Source organism: Alosa alosa, chromosome 21, assembly GCF_017589495.1.
Source record: "Alosa alosa isolate M-15738 ecotype Scorff River chromosome 21, AALO_Geno_1.1, whole genome shotgun sequence".
Taxonomy (NCBI): Eukaryota; Metazoa; Chordata; class Actinopteri; order Clupeiformes; family Clupeidae; genus Alosa; species Alosa alosa.
In genome coordinates this window covers 6,953,361-6,973,941 of record NC_063209.1, presented here as the reverse complement: position 1 = coordinate 6,973,941, position 20,581 = coordinate 6,953,361, and the positions used below count along the sequence as shown (strand labels likewise).

The 20,581-nt window shown below is 41.7% G+C and overlaps 5 protein-coding genes and 1 non-coding gene across 8 annotated transcripts; 2 read left to right on the top strand and 4 right to left on the bottom strand.

The window, feature by feature from the left end:
- Positions 1-332: 332 nt before the first annotated feature.
- On the bottom strand, positions 333-4,347 carry nsdhl (NAD(P) dependent steroid dehydrogenase-like). Its single transcript, XM_048231799.1, has 8 exons — positions 3,873-4,347; positions 3,636-3,695; positions 3,234-3,395; positions 2,953-3,099; positions 2,652-2,780; positions 2,018-2,160; positions 1,588-1,690; positions 333-1,307 (listed from the first exon to the last, which is right to left on the bottom strand). Exons 2-8 carry the CDS (start codon positions 3,654-3,656, stop codon positions 975-977), a joined length of 1,038 nt encoding a protein of 345 aa, XP_048087756.1. The 5' UTR covers positions 3,657-3,695; positions 3,873-4,347; the 3' UTR covers positions 333-974.
- A 148-nt stretch (positions 4,348-4,495) lies between these two features.
- Positions 4,496-6,811, top strand: cetn2 (centrin, EF-hand protein, 2). The gene is made up of 5 exons (XM_048231801.1): positions 4,496-4,742; positions 5,053-5,211; positions 5,286-5,414; positions 5,492-5,629; positions 5,808-6,811. The coding sequence occupies exons 1-5, from the start codon at positions 4,740-4,742 to the stop codon at positions 5,895-5,897; spliced, it is 519 nt and encodes a 172-aa protein (XP_048087758.1). The 5' UTR covers positions 4,496-4,739; the 3' UTR covers positions 5,898-6,811.
- A 1,111-nt stretch (positions 6,812-7,922) lies between these two features.
- On the bottom strand, positions 7,923-9,466 carry LOC125286601 (beta-3 adrenergic receptor-like). The gene is made up of 2 exons (XM_048231800.1): positions 9,333-9,466; positions 7,923-8,959 (listed from the first exon to the last, which is right to left on the bottom strand). Exon 2 carries the CDS (start codon positions 8,952-8,954, stop codon positions 8,046-8,048), a length of 909 nt encoding a protein of 302 aa, XP_048087757.1. The 5' UTR covers positions 8,955-8,959; positions 9,333-9,466; the 3' UTR covers positions 7,923-8,045.
- A 299-nt stretch (positions 9,467-9,765) lies between these two features.
- Positions 9,766-17,528, bottom strand: gcna (germ cell nuclear acidic peptidase). 3 transcript variants are annotated; one of them, XM_048232313.1, is made up of 15 exons: positions 17,490-17,528; positions 16,099-16,261; positions 15,905-15,971; positions 15,730-15,773; positions 15,541-15,604; positions 15,383-15,459; positions 13,067-13,282; positions 12,499-12,565; positions 12,339-12,415; positions 11,868-12,209; positions 11,567-11,726; positions 11,315-11,459; positions 10,871-11,006; positions 10,557-10,761; positions 9,766-10,390 (listed from the first exon to the last, which is right to left on the bottom strand). In XM_048232313.1, the coding sequence occupies exons 1-15, from the start codon at positions 17,511-17,513 to the stop codon at positions 10,159-10,161; spliced, it is 2,019 nt and encodes a 672-aa protein (XP_048088270.1). In that variant the 5' UTR covers positions 17,514-17,528; the 3' UTR covers positions 9,766-10,158. The 3 variants fall into 3 exon arrangements, with proteins under 3 accessions (XP_048088270.1, XP_048088272.1, XP_048088271.1); XM_048232315.1 differs by lacking the exon at positions 17,490-17,528 and adding an exon at positions 16,833-16,908; XM_048232314.1 differs by lacking the exon at positions 17,490-17,528 and adding an exon at positions 16,710-16,781.
- Positions 13,912-13,985, bottom strand: trnai-aau. Its single transcript has one exon. It is a non-coding gene; the product is annotated as a tRNA-Ile (tRNA).
- Positions 17,102-19,674, top strand: mcts1 (MCTS1 re-initiation and release factor). The gene is made up of 6 exons (XM_048232316.1): positions 17,102-17,279; positions 17,979-18,131; positions 18,308-18,405; positions 18,510-18,643; positions 19,291-19,358; positions 19,449-19,674. The coding sequence occupies exons 1-6, from the start codon at positions 17,269-17,271 to the stop codon at positions 19,528-19,530; spliced, it is 546 nt and encodes a 181-aa protein (XP_048088273.1). The 5' UTR covers positions 17,102-17,268; the 3' UTR covers positions 19,531-19,674.
- Positions 19,675-20,581: the final 907 nt, after the last annotated feature.

The following is a 20,581-nucleotide window of genomic DNA, read 5'->3' as shown; positions in this document are numbered from 1 at the left end:
TTTCTGCATTGTTGCAGAAGCCTCAGTCATTGCAAGCGCCTCTGATTGATTAATCACCACTATGTGGTTACTGTTTTTAGAATTGATTTAGATTAAGTGTTAGTTAGTATAATTTGTATTTTAGTATATTCTTTATCTTCTACTGTCCTTATTGCTAAGTAGTGTTTTTATATTATATACTTTAATGACTTTTTCTGCTGTTAAAGAATGTGTATGTGTTGTCTGTATGCTGCTGATACCTTGAATTTCCCCTGGGGATCAATAAAGTATCTATCTATCTATCTATCTATCTATCTATCTATTATACAGAAAGCACGACATAAGGCAAGTCAGAAGGTTTTGGAAACATCTTCATTTGGGAAAATGTCAAATATGTGCATGAGAATAAGTCATTCCAAAGTGCTATGCATACAAAGTGGCATGGTAATTACAACTATAAAATTAACTGTTTTAACTGCTGATTGTTTTTCATTTAACTGCTTGTCAAATATTAATTTCAACAACATAACTTTTCAGTTCTAAGGAATGTTGGTCCCAGCAGATGAGCCATACTCAGGTGTAACCCATTAAGGCATGACGTGTGAATTTCAAATGGGAATCTGGTATATGGGCTTTGACAAACAAGTGAATTCCTAAACATCCGTCAGCCCTTTTGTTGCGTGTGGCACACACTTACCCAGCTGAAGAGGAGTTCACAGCACCACACACACACACTCACATAGGAAGGTAACCATAGTAACATTCCTGGAGATGAGGTATCAGACCAGGTGAGGTGGCAGTTGAAATGCATTCATTTATGCATACTATGCATATTACAGTAGAGAACATATAGATTTCCAGTTCAACACATACAATGGCTCACAATTAGCAGCGGTGTCCACACATTTAGACAGTCTTTTTCAAACCAGTCTTACAGACACCCAACCAGGCAGCGCATGTGTGCGAGTCGTGAACTAAACAGGTCAGCAGCCACGCTAGGCTCCCTTCCGCAGGTGCGGGTAACTCTCGACCGTTCGGGTGATGGCGTCTTTCAGGCTGACCGGCGGCCGGTAGCCCATGTCCTGCTTTGCCCGAGAGCAGCTGTAGTAGTGGTGGGTGCCCGCCAGGGCCACGCGCATGGGGGTGAAGGTGGGCTTGAAGCGGACCAACGGCCGGAGCAGCAGGGCCAGCAGCCAGAGCAGCAGGGCGATGGCGTACACCAGCTGGTAGGGGAGGTGGTAGCGTGGCGCGTCGTAGCCCAGCCCCACCAGCACCTGGGACATGAAGTCCCAGAAGCGCACAGGCTCGTCGTTGGTGATGTGGTAGGCCTGGAGGTCGAAGGGATTACACAAGGAGATTAAGTGTGATAACAGTATCTTCAACCTTCATACATCAAATGCTTTGACACAGTGAATGCTTGTAACGCTAGGAAGCATCTGCACATTACACATAGTACAGTATATGTCACAGAGAGGGCAAAGGGTGTGTGTTTTTGTGTGACTACGCATGCATGTGAGGACAGAGTGGTATGGAAGGTGTGTACCTGTTTGGGAATGAGAGAAGATGACTAGAGCAAGTCAGTAGAAAAGAGAAAGAGATGGTTCTGACCTTGCCACAAAGTGGTGAATCTGGCTTCAGGTGCTCCGCAGCCAGAATATGCCCATGAACCACATTCTCCACAAAAGTGAAATCCACTAGGTTAGAGCCGTCACTGCCAAGACACAAATACAGAGCAAAACCTGACCGACTTGACCAACAATGCTGTTTAAAATACTGATCTAACAAGATATGCTAGTTTCTGTATTCATGTCTGAATTAAGGAATGTGAGAGTGAGGAAATCAAGAGGAAATGAGAAACACTGTACTAAAAAAAATAAAAAACAGACTAAGAGCTTTGTGAAGAATGCTTGTTCTTATTGCTAAATTTCTAAATGACATTCTTTGCACCTGTTCAGGTGTCAAAGCATTTCATCATGACAGTAACATTTAGTAGTGAGATCTGTTTTAGTGATGCTGGTCCTTAATTATCATTACTCACCCTATGATAAACTTCATCTTTCCGCGGCGAGCAGTGTCCACCAAGATGGGCACAAGCTGAGGGTCTCTAGGGCCAAAGATGCCATGGGGCCGAATGGCGACCGTGATGAAGCCTTTATCCTTGTTACAGGCCTCAAGGACCAGCTGAGAGCAACAGCAGAAGAAACCTTTGACTGCTTATTCTTAAACTGATGGTGCATGGGGCAACTCTTTGAGCAATGTTGCTGGGCAATTTTCTTTCAATATTGTGGTTCTGGTATGTTCCCATTGATATTTGCCAACTTTTTTTTATTGTTTGAGAACTTTAATCACCGGTAGGCAAAAGTCATGATCATCAAATCAGAATAAATTAAATTGGTTATGTGGTTGCCCAGCAACATTGCTCAAAAAGTTTCCCTATGCATCACCACCTTTACATTCTACTGTCTTACAGTCCTTAGTCAAGTATATAGATTGGAGGCCAGGTCAAACATCTGGCTTTCTGAGACAAATGAAGAATGCACTGGTAGGATAAGGAGATTCGGCTGTTTTACGGTAAAGGCACATCTTTAAAATCCTAGCTCTAATGTTGGCAAATGAATTGTCACCTTCAAAAAAGACTGCCCCTCCCTCCATTTCTATTGAATCACTGTTACCTTTTCCTGTTGAATCTTGGTCTCAGTGTAGTAGTCAATAGGTTTTTCCGCATATGGAAGATCCTCCTTCCCATCTTTAATGTCACTGCCCTCAAACACCACACTGGCACTACTCGTCAAAACCAGTTTCTGAAACAGCCGCCAGATACACATATTTCCATCATCATGTGTCATTAATGAAATCGGGTGAGCTTGTAATTGTTATGCGTTTCAGGTGAGCCAAGCATCTGTGTGTATACAGTATGATTCTTACATTGAGAAACATAAAGTGAAGAATGCTCTATGGCACAGTGCCTCCTACCTGCACTCCACTCTCTTGACACGCCTGTATGACAGTGCGGGTGCCATCAACATTGACTTTTTGGAATAGTGCACGGTCATCACTGGCAGGAGCTGGAGAGGCACAGTGAAACACCAGGGAAACGTCCTGTAAAGCTTTAAGTAAAGCCTAGAGAGAGAGAGAAAAAGAGAACCTTTGATGCCATTGCTGCATCCAAAAATTCAATGGAATGTCATTCTTTTATTGTATATTTCTATGTCTCTGGAGAGAACGTGTCTTTTTCTTGCGGTAAAAAAGCTCACCTGTTTGTCGCAAAGGTCCCCCTCATGAAATGCCACTCCAGGGAGGTCATAACTCTGTCGAATGTCAAACACTGTAACTGTGTAGCCTTTCTCCAGCAACTTCTCCACCAGGTGTCTCCCAAGGAACCCTGACCCACCGATGACAGCACACCTTTTGCTGCTCTGAGCACAATAAAGTAAACAGGCTTTCACACAGGAATACTGATATTTAGCACTATAACTGTAAGACACAGTAAGGCTGATCAGTGAAAACACGTAATAGACCCACTTAGACTGAGTTACAGTAACAGAATAGCCTAACTACTGGGCATATCTAGTAAATTGGTCCATATAATTATTTTTGACAAGTTGGCTATCCAAAAAGAAAACCATACAATCAACTCGGCTTATTTCCAAACTTACTGGTCGAATGCGTGTGGCCATCCTGAACAGGATATTCCAAACCCGAACCTAAAAGAGAGGCTACAACATACAGCACGTGTCAAGACTTTTGCGTTAGTCTTTAATGTCACTCCGTATTTTAGAAAAATACAAATAGGCCTACATACAGGACTACATCCAGGACGATTTAAACGTAGCTTAACACTTTACAATCTATCAAACAGGCTACATACAGAATTTCTGAATTCAACAACTCACTTGAAAGATGCTCAAACGCCACTAGTCGAAACGAGTCTCCATACAAATATGAGACTGCATCAGCTGACGAGTTGGTGATAATCTCATTGGTGGCTGAAAACCGCCGACATCAAATTGACAAGTAAGCAATGCCAATGATACAAAGTAACGCAAAAGAACGCCATGCTCAGACCAATCAACGGTTATTTGTATCAGTCATCCGTCCTATCGACCAAACGGCCCACCTCTTTCTACTTTATGTAGATAAACTGTTGTAATATCATATCTCACTGTTGTAAGTAACTGGAGTAAGATAATTTAGGGCCTGTGCTTGTTATAGCCTATGGCTGGTTAGGCTAAATAGCCTAAATATGCAGGAATGTGGCTAGCTCCCTTTATTCAAGAGATAATCGCTTTTATTTTCGATATAAAACCTTAAAAGAAAAACAATAGGCCTAATGTAAAATTATGTATATTAAAAAAATGGCTTCAGTCTACCGCTGTAAAAAGATGCATTCGTGCACTGATTGCACTGTTCAGAATGATTTGTGTAGATCTAATGCACACTATGCGACGCAAAGATCAGCCAATGATAATGCCCAATCTAATGTCACATGTGCCATATATCCAATCGATGTTGAGAGTGTTGTAGCCTTGCCGACCGCGGACCACCAACAAAACTGGCCAGATCATAATTTCTGGGCCGACGATGACGATTACACCTTGAGCGAACGTAAACAAAATTGGCAATCTGGAAATGCATTAATATAAATTACAGTTGTCACGTGCTTGATCGGGCAAATTTACCGACCACACGTCGCGTTTACTTGATTGTTTGGGTATCGAAGGATCAGCTGGCTTTTGAGTCGGTAGCCATCTAGATACATAATGGTAAGAACGCAGGACAGTCACTACCTCACTTGATTCTGCATCACTACTGTTTTCAATGTGTGTAGGCCTATGTGATATAGGCTATTTATCACTGTCACGATTCGCGCGTAACAATTTATTTGTGTACGTTTTTTCCTATGCAATATGTCGTGTGGAGCTGTGTCGTGTGTAACATGATTTGCACGTGTAGGTGTAGCTACACCACATGGGGTTTGGCGTTGAATTTTACAGCAGCCTGGCTTTTTGGAATATGAATGATAGCACTAGGACTACTACAGTTACCTAATCCCACTCAACCTGTTGTCTACAGGCCACCAGTGCCAAGAGGCCATCACTAGGGGCGGTAGCTCCACGCAAAAAAACTAGCCCCAAACCTGAACTTACAGAGGAACAGCGGCAGGAGATACGGGAGGCCTTTGAGCTCTTTGATACAGAGGGCTCTGGTCACATTGATGTAAAGGAACTGAAGGTGAGCTATAAATCATACTGTATTAGGGTGTGTTTATTCAAGAACAAGATGTTGAAGTGCTTTTTTTGTGTCAGGTGGCCATGAGAGCACTGGGGTTTGAGCCCAAGAAGGAGGAGATCAAGAAGATGATCACAGAAGTGGATAAGGAAGGCACTGGAAAAATCTCTTTCAATGATTTTCTCTCGGTTATGACTCAGAAAATGGTGAGGCTTTGGTCTGTCTGGAAAATGCCTGTTTCTTTCACAATTCTGTTCGCATAATTAATTTGCCCATTTTATAGGCTGAGAAGGATTCTAAGGAGGAAATCCTTAAAGCTTTCCGGCTGTTTGATGATGACGAGACGGGGAAAATATCATTCCGCAACCTCAAGAGAGTGGCCAAAGAACTGGGAGAGAACCTCACAGATGAGGAGCTGCAGGTACATAACGTCAATGGGCTTGTTGAAATGTGTCACAGCAATTTGGTAAACATTTCCTTATTTCATTTTCAAGCATTTCCCCTCAAATGGGAAAATGGAGTCTTGTGACAGACAAATCTGTATTAGGTATGTGCAATGCATTGTTGTAACAGCTGAGTGTGGCTCCTCACTCTTGTAGGAAATGATTGATGAGGCAGACAGAGATGGAGATGGGGAGGTGAACCAGCAGGAGTTCTTTCGCATCATGAAGAAAACAAGCCTGTACTGATCAGCTGAGTCTCTATCTTCAGCGGCAGGGGCAAGGGGCATGTAGTATATTTAGTCCCCTGTGGTCACTACTACACCTGTCCTGTGCACTGAGGTTGTTTACAATGAAAACATCACAAATTACATTAAATCTGACATTCCCATTCAAAACTCATCAGTTATATATGTATGGTTTTGCATTTAGCCCCATATACTGTTTGCCAAATACTGTTATGGGAAGCTCTGGTTAAATACATTGGAAGTCAGTTGTATAAGACCATTTACTTAATACCATGCCAAGTGTTGGTAAACAATATGTGCCATTATCTGATTTGCTCAATGGCTGATGTTCAAAATTACAAAGCACAGCTGTGTCATTTTTATTGGACATCGCTCCCAGAAACATTTTGGGGTGAGCACCAAAATCCTACAGTGCCTACATCTGCTTGGGAACAAAAGAAAACCTGTTTGTTGATCCTAAACAACATTCTCATACCATTCCTGATGTTCACACATATATTTCAGTCTTGTAATAAAATGAAAGAAGATAGTTATATGATGAGAGATACTATAGTACTTTTTCCCTTACTGAATTCTGGCTGCTTGAATTTGTATTTTTGCTTGCCGTTGTGTGTTCAGGGAGTAAGCTCTGTATTTTTACAGCTGACCTCATCCTTGTGCCTAAATTGTGACAGAGGGTGTCTGTAAGCTTCAGGGAGGCCCCCATATCTGCTACCCCTTAGCACTGGTCTCTCTAAATACTTTCATCTGTAATGTTAAGTGATGCTGTGTCTGTATTTTCTTATATGTACTGGATATTCTTGCACCCTCTTTGTATTTGTACACCTTTGCCCTTGAGTACTGAATGTTTTGTATTTGGCTGCATAAGCAGTTAGAATTATTTAAAGTATAAATATAGCAGTAACTTGAGCAGTTCCCTTTGTCTGCGCCTTTGCTTGCGTCAGCTATAATAATATGCTGTGCAAAAGATGCTCACTTTATTAAGGGCCAAACAGGTTATCACAATTATTCTAAACGATGGGAGGGAGGAAGCTGGGTATAGGTGACTGGGTACATAATGTTACTCAAACAGATGGGACTACTTCCTCTTTTGTGTATTTACTCAGTTCACACCTTATCAGCATGGTCTTATGGTGAATATGTGGAGCTGGTTTTATCCTGATGTCACATGCTTTAGTTTATACACAAAATCAAACAAACCACAGAACTACTAATGTTATATACACTATAAAAATGTGTTTAGTTCTTCCTTATAATCTTTCTTATGACATGTTGATGGTCAAATTTACAGGCAATTTATAGGCATGGGTATCCAGCCATACACCTGGACCTACTATCCAGAGCAAGTTCGTTTTTTTTTTAAAGTGGCATGTTTATTTATAATCCATGTTGAATTCACATATCTGATAAGAGCTCTTGATAAAACATTATTCCCTTCAAAGGCCATAGTAAAAACAATTGTCACAGTATTATAGCATCATTAACATATTATGTTACATTTGTGCATTGTCAAAAACTAGGCCTGGCTTTGTCTACCATATAACCTTGGATCATTTTCTGTTGCCACACAATCTACATTTTGTATGGGCTTAAGAACACTTCAACCTGCAGCATACATACCAAACAAGGGATTGATAAGAAAAAATATAGCAGAAATTATATAGGCTAGCAACTGAAATAATATTACAACCATTTCAATATATAGGCTAGCAACTGAAATAATATTACAACCATTTCAATATATTTTTTTATATTGTACTTTTAAGTGTTAGGGATGCACAATATTGAATTTCTGCCGATATTCAATATTCCGATATTTCTAAACTAATTTTGGTTGATTGCTGATTCTGATTTACACATGTTTTTTTTTCTTTAAGGGTCTCTCCTGTACTAGAACATATATATTATTACCCTTACTGTGATGACCTAGTTGCAGATATAGACATAAAACTAAATGTATACTTTAGGAAATATAGACATTAACTGAAAATAAGGGGAGTCATTGCAACATGGTGTAGATGTCAAATAGGCAATTTTACATTTTCAAATAAAAATGTAGATCTCATCCTATTTGAACTAATTTGTATGATGCATCCTCTGAAACCCTGAGGACCCTGAAGTTGAATACAATATAATAGGTGTGAAAAGTTCACTGACTTGTGTTGACTTGACTGCACACAAGGGGTTTCAGCAATCTGCACCGCAGCTCTTGAGAGCGGTACCCATAGACCAGCGAGATGAGCGAGATGCCCAGGGTATAAGTAATGCTGGTGGCCAGGGACCACTGTTCGTTCTTCTCGCTGCTGAGGAGATTGGTTGTAGATAGCACCATCGACATGGCGTGGATGACCATCTGCACGGCCTGCATGGCCAGCGTGACCCCGGCCGTGCGCTGTGAGCAGAGCTGCCCCCGCGTTTGGTAGCAGAGCAGCACGAAGCAGCCGAGGATGGTGAGAAAGGAGACGGGCAGCAGCAAGACGCTGACCGCCATGTAGAAAATAATCACAGGCCCCAGGTCCCACAGGGTCCCGCAGACCACCACGTAAAGGAGGCAGAGTGGGATGGCCGCGTCCATGTGCACGCGGTCCAGCATCACCCACATGGTCACTACGCTCATCAGCAGAGGCAATGTCCAGACGAGCACCACGACCACCCGCAGCCGTACGGGGCTCAGCAGCGCCTCGTAGTGCAGGGGCAGCCGGATGGCCACGCAGCGATCCAGCGACAGGGCGGCGCGCAGGAGGAGGGCCACCATGACCAAGAACTGGTCGGCGGACATTAAGACCACGCACTGGGTCACTGGCATGGTGAGGCGTGAGGTGAGAAGGGCGGCCCTGGCCAGCGGGATGACCAGCTGCAGGGCGTCGCAGACGAGCAGGTGGAAGAGGAAGAGGAAGCGGGGCTTACCGAGGAGGGAGGGAGACCTGCAGATGGCCACCAGCAGGGGAATGCTCAGGAGCATGTTGCCCACGCAGATCAAGCACGCAATGGTTAGGCTGACAATGTTATATAGGTGGGGGTCCATGGACACCACTATGGTGCCATTACATATCTTCATGATGCCTGTCAAGGACAAATGATAGTGTTGTACACCAAAAAGAGCCTGTTAGAATAGGTATCATCAACTTGGGCGATGAAAGGAAAAGCTGTTTAAAATGTAACAGACTATGTTCTTGTGACAAATTTTTGGAAGGAATATTGTCAGACAGCAGAATTTGAAAATGTAACTTTCCTGCCCTACACATCAATCTGAAATAAATTTATGGTCACATCACATCAAAAAAATCGGTCTTGATATACCTCACTGCAGCTCAGCTTTCACTATGTATTATACAGTATATATTATTATATTATTCACTATAGGCCTACTGTATATTCATTATATTATTATACTTTATGGAATTAATATAAATGTAAGAAAAATACATTCACTCACCTTTGAATCAGCATGAATTCATTGAAGATCAGGTTAAATTTTAAAATGTAAGCAATTTATCTTCAACATATAACTCATTATGTTGTTGTCATACAAGACATCTGAACTGATGTCTGTAGCCAAATGCAGCACCAGAGACCTTTCACAAAGCATACCAGCTCTGCCATGTGTGCCTTGGTTATCAGGGTCCTTTCCTCTCATTTTAATATAATCAATGATCAACACTTAATTAGTTGCCATGGATACCCATCCCTACCACAATATTTATACTGTCACCTCCCGCTTGCTTTTGTGCAGAGGCAAATGTCTAGTGCCGTTACAAAGGCTTCAGCAAATAGCATCATCATTTTATCAATTCTACAGTATTTACTTATGTTCATAACAGTCTTGTTATACAAAATGCATTGTATTCAGTGACAAACAATTTGCCTTGTTGGTACACAAAGTCTTTATTGAGAAAGACACAAAACAAAATAGATCATAAGACACATCACTGAACACAGAAATTCACAGAAACATTTAAAAAGACACAAACCATGACTAGTGACTAGTGAACTTGTCATAACTTTAGGACTTATCTATTACCGTCACATATTAGATAGTTAAAACATTTCCAGCATATTTCAGCAGATGAATTACACTCCCCATATTGTCCCACTCCTTCACTAGTTGAGATTCAATTTCTGAGTCCCTTTTCAGCTAACAAATAGTATGGCTTGATTTTTGTTGAAGCTGCCAAATGATTTCATCGGTGAGGTATTTATTAGTTATGCATGTAAGAACCACAAATCTCTTGTTTTATCCCCAACCTTCCTTCAGCAGGCGCTCAGCTCTCGCTGAGACGCGTCTTGCTGGCAAAGTCCGCGCTGAGCTTGCGCATGACGTCCCCGTGACTCTGGCCAGTCAGCTGCTGCCGGATTGTCTTGTAGTTCTCCTTCACGTAGATTGCGAAAGGCGTGGGTCCGCGGGAATTGGCGGGCGTGAGCAGCACCAGCTGACCTGTGCAGAGAGCGCACACAAACCTCTGGGTGTCCAGTGACTTGGAGTGCCGTCCAATGCTGGAAAGTAAAAATAACAACTAAATTAACTTCATCACTAAAACCATCAATGACTTTGTATCTTGTATCACACTAATCATCATGTATTAGACTTTTCACCAGAACTAATAGATAGATAGACTTTTCACAGGAAACTCCACCGTTCTTAATCTGTTGACTGACTCACGTATTCTTGCAGCGGTTGCACTGGTACTGGAACTTGTACTTGATGTCGTAACTGTGGCAGCGGCTGACCATAGGCAGCTCGGGATGGGCCAGCGTGGCTTTCCGGGCAAACATTTTCCAGATGGGTCCATGGCCATCCCGCACGTTGTGGATAAGCCAGGGGGCGGCGTGGCACATTTCATGGACCAGGGTGTCCCTCAGACGGTCTACAAACAACAGTTGAGCCCCATATTACACAGTCTATGACTAACATGTTCATATTAACAGACCTTACAGCAGCTAGCTACTTGAAAACGAAAGGAGGGGACAATTTACCTGCAGAGTCACAGACTTTGACAGACAGTCTTATACGTGCATAACGAACGCCTGTGCCACGCTCCTGGCCTGTGATGCAGAATCCTGCCGTCTTCCTCATCTTATTGCACCAAGTGACGGACATGTCGGCTGGGAGCTGAAAGTTTGGGATGATATTATTAATACACAGCGGCCTCTGTGGTACCACATGGGTCTAATAGTCTAATGCAGCAATAAGGAAAGTGACTTTGCAGACCAGTCCTCTTCTCTGAGGCTGAAGACTGAAAACGTTACTTCATTTAAATGGTGTGGAGTACAGCAGTTGGCATAAGAGATCAGTTCTGTATCTATTGGGCTTTTTTGCTCCTTGCCCTTTCCCCCTCTCCTGCAGGGAAAGTATGATGGAAAGCGTGTAACGTTCTCTGATTTTTCCAAGGACCCCACAGGGCAGACCTGCCTACTTACCTTGCTCTCGAAAACACTGGTGTTGTACAGACGATACAGTTTGCTGGTAAGTTCTTCCTTGTTCTGCTTGAAACTGCGGCAGTAAGATGATGTAGGGTCCGATAGAGACTGCAGGAAACAGCCTGGGACTTTACAGGCATTAGCCCTGGTATGGAGATAGGAGTTTGCAGAGACTTGTTTGTTGATTTTCAAACAGCATACTTCAAAACGTTAATATTTTGACTCCAGAAAGACAGAGACTGACAGACATACCTGCTTCCGTTGGTGGCTCTGGGCTCCGTCTGACTGACAAGTGGGATTTTTGGAGGTTGCACAGGCGTGTGGTTACTCTCAGCTCCCTTCTCACGTCTGTGTTTTGGTTGGATTTTTCCCTTTACAGATGAATCGGACAGGCAGGGCTTCTGCTTAGGCTCTGCAATGGAAAAATAGAATTTTAAAACATTCCAGAGAGGCAAAACTTTGTAAAAAAAAAAGCAAGTCAATGCATCAGTATAGATAAATATTAACATTATCGGAAGGGATAACAACAACAACAACAACAACAACAAAATACCTGGCTTATTTTTAGGAGTTTGGGCACGGTCACTATTTAGCCTTAAGTTCTTTTTGAGGCGGTCCATTAAAGACTCAACCTCCTCTTCATCTGAGCTGACCCAGCCACTCAGTTTAATCTGACTGGACTTTGGAGGAGCAGAGGATGGGGCGGGAGCGGCGACTGAGCGAGGGGTCACTGATGTAGACTTGGTGTGGCGGCTCTTCCAAGTGCTTGTGATGGCGACTCCATCTGCATAGTCATCGTCATCATCAGTGAGGAAGACAGGGGAGTCATAGTTTGAGAGGGGTCGTCTCTCAACTTGTGGTGAAAGCTCAGGAGGAGGTTTGGATTTGGTGCTACCTATTAAACCAGATAAAAAAAATAATAATTATGTGTCTACTTTCGATACCAACAGCAAGAGAGTACTTTATTGAAACTCATTATGTTAACAGATGAGTTTGGTTGCAGAAAGTGAGGTATAACAAATACCGTTGTTGGCTGGAGGCTTCCTTGACTCAAAAACAAAGTCATCATCATCTGAAGAATCCACAATGAAATTTTTCAAACTGTAAAAAAAAAAAATATACATTATACAAACAACATTTTACTTTACACTCTAATGCAAGAAAAAAATAATCTGTCCTCTCACCTGTCTTCACTCCCACTGACTGACGCTTTTCTTAGTTGTGCCTTCGGCGTCTTCACCCGGTTTAAAACTATTGCATTTAGAGAAAAAGAAACTAATAGTCAGATTTTAACACCAAGAGAGAGGAAGGTCTAAAAGGCCAACGTTTGATCCCCCAGAATCTTCCTCAGGCAAATGTTTGCTGCAGCAGGTGTGATTAATCAGACTGTTGATTAGATTGCATTTACATTGAGTGCCTGAAGAAGATTCTGGGGAACGAAATGTTGGCCTTTTAGAGACTGTCCTCTCTTTTTAACATATACTTTGTCTGGCACCTGAAAATCTTTGGATGTGTGCACCCCTTTTTTAACACAAAGAGAGAAGCACATAGAGTGCCATGAGACCTTAAAGTGAACCATTAGTTACATTAGCATATCGCATACAAGCTGGTGCCTCAAAATTGAGTTTAGTGTTACATCCCAGATACTGTAAAAAAAACATTTTTGTGTCATTTGTGGTTGCTTTTATAAATGTATCAAAAAGCTAATAAACTCCTTTGATCCATTCAGTCTTGTCTCTTGCCAAAACTTACACTCCTCAAAGCTCCCATCACTGTCTGAACTCGCAGATGGCTGTCTAGAAACGCTAGTCTTCGGAGGAGCAGATGATTGGATGGGAGTTGTGACTGACATAACAGGATCATCGCAACACTGCTTTGGGTTGGGGTGTAAATAGGTAGTCTTGATGGCATTTGTGAATGGAGAGTTGAATTGATGTGAGACTTGAAAAGGCTTGATGTTTGACTTGGCTGTTGAGAACATGAAGCAGCGAATTATACATGATCAGAGTAAAGTATGGTTTGAAACCATATAACTATAAGTCACAAAGAACTAGTGGCAACAATTGCAAGAGGGTGGGTTTGAATTACACAATTCAATTGGCTATTAAATGTAGGCATTTTTAGATTTAAGCTATAGCTACACTACAGCAATAGAATCAAATTTAAGCTATTAACATTTCAACATTTCAACTACAGGGCTACAGCTACAGCATTAGAATAACACTTAACTACAGCGCAGAGGAGAGGAATTATCGCTGCTAGGAATTATCGCTGCATCTGTCAATACTAGTATAAGTATAAGTATATATACTTTTTTGATCCCGTGAGGGAAATTTGGTCTCTGCATTTAACCCAATCAGTGAATTAGTGAAACACAAACTGCACACAGTGAACACACACAGTGAGGTGAAGCACACACTAATCCCGGCGCAGTGAGCTGCCTGCTACAATGGCGGCGCTCGGGGAGCAGTGAGGGGTTAGGTGCCTTGCTCAAGGGCACTTCAGCCGCGGCCCACTGGTCGGGGCTCGAACTGGCAACCCTCCGGTTACAAGTCCAGAGTGCTAACCAGTGGGCCACGGCTGCCCACTCAACAAATTGGCCCGTACGGGGATCGAACCCGCGACCTTGGCGTTATTAGCACCACGCTCTAACCAACTGAGCTAACCGGCCACAGTCTACCGGTAACAGTCTAGTACTAGAGGATAGGAGTGCCTACATATTAAGTACTATTAGAAGTATGGGAGGAGGAGAAGTGGTAGAATAGGAGATAGAAAAGAAAAGAGGGAAGTGGAGTGGGAGGAGGGATGAGGTAGCCTAGAAATCTAGACGCGCCCCTAGCGGCAGCAAATTACATTTGCTGCCAGGGCTAGTCTAGCAACTCTCCGTTGGCTTGTGAGCTCCAGAAATCGAAACTTAATCAGGCCAATGAAATCGTGTATAGAGTCGTTAGGTGGGCTTAACATAATGATTGATGGTAGAGTTGCAACGGTTTGGCTTAAATTCCCTGCTACTTGAAAACAAATAAGATGGATGTTGCTGCTGGCTAACAGTGTGACACGAAGTTGCTTTTATTAAGTTGGCAAACGCTTGAACTAGCCAACCAGTCCGCTGGTGGGAAACGATGGGACTCATAGCGCTGCCGCTGTCCCATTATGCGTGCAGAGGGAATTTGAAAGACAACTGATTATCCCGCCCCTCGGACTGAGCACTGCGAACGGTGAGTGTCCAGACCCTACATTTTAATGTGGGTCTGGCTCGTCAGGCTAGGGATGAGGGGGAAGAGTGTGGTAAGTGCATATTAGGTGTGTGAGTGCCAGAAGCGCTAGGAGAGGAGGAATTCTTGGAAGAGTTGTGTCTTCCAAGAGTTTTTTTGAAGATAGAGAGGGACTCCTCTGCTCTGATGGAGCTTGGCAGATTGTTCCACCATCAGGGGACCACAGATTAAAAGAAGGCTGGATTGCCATGGGAGTGGGGGTAGAGGGGCTACACAAGTTTCTATGAGAGCACTTAAGTAAGTGGGTGCAGACCCAGCAATCACTCTGTATGCAAGCATTAGTGACTTGAATTTGATGCAGGCGGCTAAGGGAAGCCAGCGGAACTCAATGAACAGCGGGGTAACATGTGCCCTTTTTTGTTTTTGCGGGCCGCAGTGTTCTAGACCATCTGTAGCGGTCTAGAAGGTCAGTTGGTCATCAATCATGACGCCTATGTTTCTTGCCGCCTTGGTAGGTGCAAGAGAGAGTATGTCAGCTTTGATGTTTATGTTGTGATATATGGTTTGTTTGGCTGGGAAGACCAGCAGTCTTAGAGAGGTTTAGCTGGAGGTGATGTTCTTTCTTCCAAGCAGATATATCAGAGACAGTTAGAAATCCGCGCCAAGACTGTGGAATCCTCAGACAGGAAGGATAGATAAAGTTGGGTATCATCTGCATAGCAGTGATATAAGAACCTGTGTGAGTAAATGATTGGGCACAATGAGGTAGTGTACACAGCAAAAACAAGGGGCCCCAGCACTGAGCCCTTGGGGCACCCCTGTGGCAAGGCAATAACATGTGATATTACAGCACCTTGGGAAACAGAGGGTTTCTTGGTCTCAAGGACAGAGTCATCATCAGAAGATGAGTCCACATTGATTGCTTTCAGACTGTAGAGAGAAGGACACACTTGATGTCAGTAAAAAAGTAACTAATATTTATTTAAGTTCAAAACCAAACGGCATACTAACCCATCATGTTTACTGACGGAACCTTTTCTTGGTGCTGACTTAGGAGTCTTGACACGGGTCAATACTGAAACATTTAAGAAAGAAGACATTGTACAGGTAAACAAATGGAGATTTCAGTGGAAATATCCTCATAGAACAATTTACAGCCACTGTGTAAATAAAACAAATTACACCCACTCAACTACTTACATGACTCAAAGCTGTCATCACTGCATGGGTTTGAAATCTGTTTACTAGTATAAAGAAAATGGAACAACTTGAATATTGTTTAAGTACTGGTAAACATCCTCAAAAGAAAGGTCATATAATGGAATGCAGAAATATGGTAATTACTAAACAATACATGAAAACCTTTCATTCTCACCTGATTTTCTTAGCAGATGATCGGCACTTTTTGGGAACAGTTGTTCGAGTTTTAAGCTTTTCCAAAACTGGTAAGAGTACAAATACAACATCTGCTCATATTTTATACGCATGAATGAAATGCATTGCAGCACCAAAGGACGCCGGTCAACATTTTCGTTTTATTCTTGAATGAGTCTGGCAACATCAACTCACTTTTATCAAATTCTCCGTCACTTGAGTCGATTACAACTCGATTTTGATGACCTCCTCCTTTCCCAAAACAATTCTCTTTTCCTGAGCTGTCCTCGTCAGAGAGTTCGAGGACGTGGACCTGTTTACTAAGGCAAGTGGAAACAATCCGTCTGTTCATCTTAGCCTGTGCATGAAATAATAATAAAAGATTTGCAAAGTGTTCAGTAAGCAAAGTATTTGCAAATGCACATATGGTTGGAAAAACACTGATGAAACAGGTAATATCCGTGAGCCAATGTCGAAACGAATGAACCGCGTGCTATTCTGGCTGGACAGTGAGATCAAGAAAGGTCAAGAAATTACTTGGTTTGCAATCGCATAACTCGCTACCGTTAGTTGGACTTAGCCGCACAGGACTTCACTCTTTTAATGTCATTACGTATCAAACAAATAAATGACACTGTTGTTGACCGACACAGACTCTTTTGTATTTGAAAGAATGTATCTAGCATATAATCAATCGCGGAAGCCTAACGGATATTTAAATATCCATTGCTGCAAATGCTATCAATTTAGTCAGAGAGCTTCTTTTTTCGCTAGGTTTTCTTACACCACTGGACAAAACACTTTACCTCCTCATACATTCACAGTTTTTTCTATTAAAAACTGTCTGCTTCGAGGACAGAGAGAAATTTACATTTAGTTCTATTGTGTTTATTATTTGTCAATTGCATAATGGTTTAAAATAGACCAACCTTTCTTCTTCCTTTCACACACCAGAATTCAAATTTGGCAACGTGACCCTAACATGTATTACTTCCTTTGTTGTTATCGTTTAACATATTTCAAAGTAAAAGCTGTATCGTATACAACATAAGTGTTGATTATGAAAAAATCACAGTCTTGATTATTTAAAATGTTTCATATAAAATAGTATGTATCAGACTACATCAGGAACTAAGTTAATTTGTAATTTCAAACCAGTTGATGTTTTAATTCCACTATTTTGATATCGAACAAAAACCAGACCGGTAGTTGCATTGTACCTTGCCAGTCACTAAGGGAGGAACATCGCATGCTTTCGAACATTTGCTCATTTTTGTGATTTTTCTGGTTAGTGATAAAGGACAACAATACGAAGTTGGATTGCCAAGTGAAAGAAAGACACAACTTTGACCATTATCTACAAAAATGTTTAAAAAGTAAGTTACAGATTGGTTGTTTTTACAATCGTCCATTCAGCTTGTTAGCCAAACAGCCTGGGCTAGCTGTGATAGCGAAGTTATAATGACGTTTTACTTTACTGGCCGAAATAAACCAGCGTGCAGCTAGCAGACATGAAACCTCTTCTGAAATAACGGTATAATTATGTGACCAGATGAATGTGTCTATACAAAAATATGCTCCCATACCGTTAGAGTGACCCAGCTGAGCATGGTTGACAAGTTCACTTAGACGCTGTAACATAACGTTACAATCTGCTTGGATAGCTCGTTGGTTTATGTCAACTGACAGCTTCACTCAATCCACACTAATTGAAATAGGCAAACAAGGAGAACGCCAGCTACATGTTTTAGCTTTAGCTTGATAAGTTAACATAATGTTACTGTGTTGGGGAACTTGTTTATCATAACGTGAGTGCCTTCGTCAGTATTTGATGTTCATCATCGGACTAGTCCTGTCACTGAAACCATGGAATAAGCCTGCTGATTCTGTCCATTCATTTGTGGTTGATTTATTGACATAATTGCAACATTTTGGTGTTGCAAAACATTAAACAGTGAAGTGAATATATACATACCAATGACATTTTTAGTATGCTTATTCAAGCTTAAAGTAAGTTAAGAGAAAGTAGGAAGGAAAATGACATTTGAATGAATATTGTCTTCTTATTTTTGCAGATTTGATGAAAAGGAAAATGTTTCCAACTGCATTCAGCTGAAGACATCAGTGATCAAGGGAATCAAAAATCAGCTGTTGGACCAGTTTCCTGACATTGACGCATGGCTCAATCAAATCATGCCAAAAAAAGATCCGGTTAAAATCGTGAGATGGTATGTTATAGTTAATTTATCCCTCTTGAATGAATAATGATTTGCTTGTTCACAAATAATGAAAAATTATTTCCTTGCAGTGGAAGGGAGGTTCTAGGGCAGATACTCATTAACATGATCTACCTGTTTTCTGCCTCTTTCTTCTTCCTGCTTGTGACAACATTCACCTAATGAAGTCATGAACATATTGAAATCCTCACAGTAAATGGAGAGCTCCTCTTCTTTAGACAAAGAGAGGGGCCATTTTACCCAACCCTCAGACTGCTGCACAAATGTAAGATATGTACTGCCATGTGTTGCCGACCGCCATATACTTGAATGTATGGAAACATATATTGTTCTGTAACTTGATTTTTTTTTTAACGTGTATTTTTCTAGTTCCCTTTATTCTTCCTCATCAACAAGTTGACAAAGGGGCCATTAAATTTGTCCTGAGTGGAGCTAATATCATGTGCCCAGGGCTGACGTCTCCCGGAGCCAAGCTTTACCCTGCTGATTCAGACAAAGTAGTTGTATCCTTTCAATCTCTGGCTCTTACTCTGATGCCTGTGTGAATACTGTTGTTTTAATTCATATTTCTGTGTTCAGAGATGATGGGGCACCACAAAAAGCAAGGTGTACACCACATGTAGATTTGAAGAACCTTATTTACATCCTTTGTGTTATCTATGTCATTCTATTTGTTTGCAATTTGCAATATGATTTTTGAATGTCAATGAACTGATTCAGTTCAGTATTCCAAATGTCTCTAAGTTGTGCCACTTCTGATTGATGAGCATGCCTAGTGCATGAGAAACACAGCACTCCTGAATGACTGCGAAACTCACCAATCAGAAGTGCTGTGCTTCTCACATACCAGGCATACTCACCAATCAGAATTTGCGTAGTCAAGGAGGATGACATGAATATAAAAAATCTTAAATGTGACCAGATTAACTGTGCATGATTATTTGTAGGCTTTGCGATAATTGCACTGGTTCATATTGTGATTGTGATAATTGTGCAGCCCTAATTGTTTTATTATACCCTTTTGCCACAATATAGCCATATATGCTGATATGGCATTAAACTACTACTACTACTATTACTCAAAGCTGGTGGGGTGTGCCAAGGGGTTATCTTGAGATCAAATTTGCCCTTGACCCTTTTAACCTCTCAGGCAATAATGGCAGAAGGCAAGCAGCATGCACTATGTGTTGGAGTGATGAAGATGTCTGCAGATGACATGTAAGTACAGCAGGAGGTTTGAGGGTGGGGCTTGTGACATATTCAACACTACTGTCCATCATGAATGTCTCTTACATCATTCCATTACAGAGAACGAGTGAACAAAGGTATCGGTATTGAAAATGTTCACTATCTCAATGATGGACTGTGGCACATGAAGACGTATAAGTGACACTCCAATCAGACGAATGACACGCACCTCTGAACCGTGAGCACCAGGCAACGCAAATACTGTTAAACCAATGGACTCTACCAAGCTGGAAGCTTTGAAACAAACCCTCACCGTCATGTACAAATAAAGCCTACATTCAAGTTATTTTAAATCTTTCTATATTTTGTTCTTGACTATGACACTTATTCTGGCATTTAATATGGCACTTATTAGTGCTCTAAGCGATGCCACACGTTTGTAAAACATTTTATGTCACTTACTGCAAACATCACCTAACCAACCGCTAGCCGTCTGTGTCCTGGATACACTGTAAAAAAAACGCGATCTCTGTGGACAGCCCAGGCTAAAAAAACGGCAACAAAAACAACCTAGAAAAACCTAGCTCATAAAAACACAACAAACTGTTCCAGCAAATCACAGAAGAGATGCGCGTTTAGGAGAGTTTCAATTGCACGGGAGCAGCACGGGAGGGAGGGGGAGGGAAGTAGCGAGTTAGCTCTCTGTTTTGTTTGAAAGTCAACAGAAGTGACGTTACCCAGCATCGCTTAGAGCACCTTCAAATGTTAGAAAATAGAAATTCAGAAGCTGCAAAAACAAGAAACATTTGAATTATCACATGGTTTATTATCAAACTTTGTACTGATACTGCAATAGGTGTGACTATATCTCTCACTCTCTCTGAGCACATACTTTAAAAACTATAAGAAAGTCATTATAAATAATCCCTCAGATTTACTCTTTGACCAGTGATTTTTCTTTTCCTGGAAGGTTTAGGTTTTGTGTAAGAGCTGGTGATGGGTGCACAGTCTTTGGTCTATGGGATTTTTTTCCACAGCACAACCTTGCACTAATTACTTACATTCTGCAATTTTACAGCATGTGCCTCTGAATTATGTGTATTTAGCTTGACCTATGTGATGATGCAACGGGTAATGTATGTGCCATTATCACTGGAAAGTTGTATTCAGATGTGACTACAAAACCCAATTACCCTACTTTTAAACAGTCTCAGTCTCAAGTCAAGACTCCTATTAATTGTAAACTCATCCCA

What these genes read in the sequence shown, in the direction of transcription:
- nsdhl (XM_048231799.1), bottom strand. Translation starts at nt 3,656, where the DNA reads ATGGCCACACGCATTCGACCA. An exon ending in GTCAAGAGAGTGGAGTGCAG is followed by an intron (nt 2,781 to 2,952) that starts GTAGGAGGCACT and finishes CGGCTGTTTCAG; the next exon opens with AAACTGGTTTTGACGAGTAG. An exon ending in ATTCACCACTTTGTGGCAAG is followed by an intron (nt 1,308 to 1,587) that starts GTCAGAACCATC and finishes TTCGACCTCCAG; the next exon opens with GCCTACCACATCACCAACGA.
- cetn2 (XM_048231801.1), top strand. An exon ending in TTGATGTAAAGGAACTGAAG is followed by an intron (nt 5,212 to 5,285) that starts GTGAGCTATAAA and finishes TTTTTGTGTCAG; the next exon opens with GTGGCCATGAGAGCACTGGG. An exon ending in CGGTTATGACTCAGAAAATG is followed by an intron (nt 5,415 to 5,491) that starts GTGAGGCTTTGG and finishes CCCATTTTATAG; the next exon opens with GCTGAGAAGGATTCTAAGGA.
- LOC125286601 (XM_048231800.1), bottom strand. Translation starts at nt 8,954, where the DNA reads ATGAAGATATGTAATGGCACCATAGTGGTGTCCATGGACCCCCACCTA.
- mcts1 (XM_048232316.1), top strand. An exon ending in CCGGTTAAAATCGTGAGATG is followed by an intron (nt 18,132 to 18,307) that starts GTATGTTATAGT and finishes CACCTAATGAAG; the next exon opens with TCATGAACATATTGAAATCC. An exon ending in CCTCAGACTGCTGCACAAAT is followed by an intron (nt 18,406 to 18,509) that starts GTAAGATATGTA and finishes GTATTTTTCTAG; the next exon opens with TTCCCTTTATTCTTCCTCAT.
- gcna (XM_048232313.1), bottom strand. Translation starts at nt 17,513, where the DNA reads ATGCTCAGCTGGGTCACTCTAACG. An exon ending in TGATGGGAGCTTTGAGGAGT is followed by an intron (nt 12,566 to 13,066) that starts GTAAGTTTTGGC and finishes TAAATGCAATAG; the next exon opens with TTTTAAACCGGGTGAAGACG. An exon ending in AGAGCCACCAACGGAAGCAG is followed by an intron (nt 11,460 to 11,566) that starts GTATGTCTGTCA and finishes TCTCCATACCAG; the next exon opens with GGCTAATGCCTGTAAAGTCC.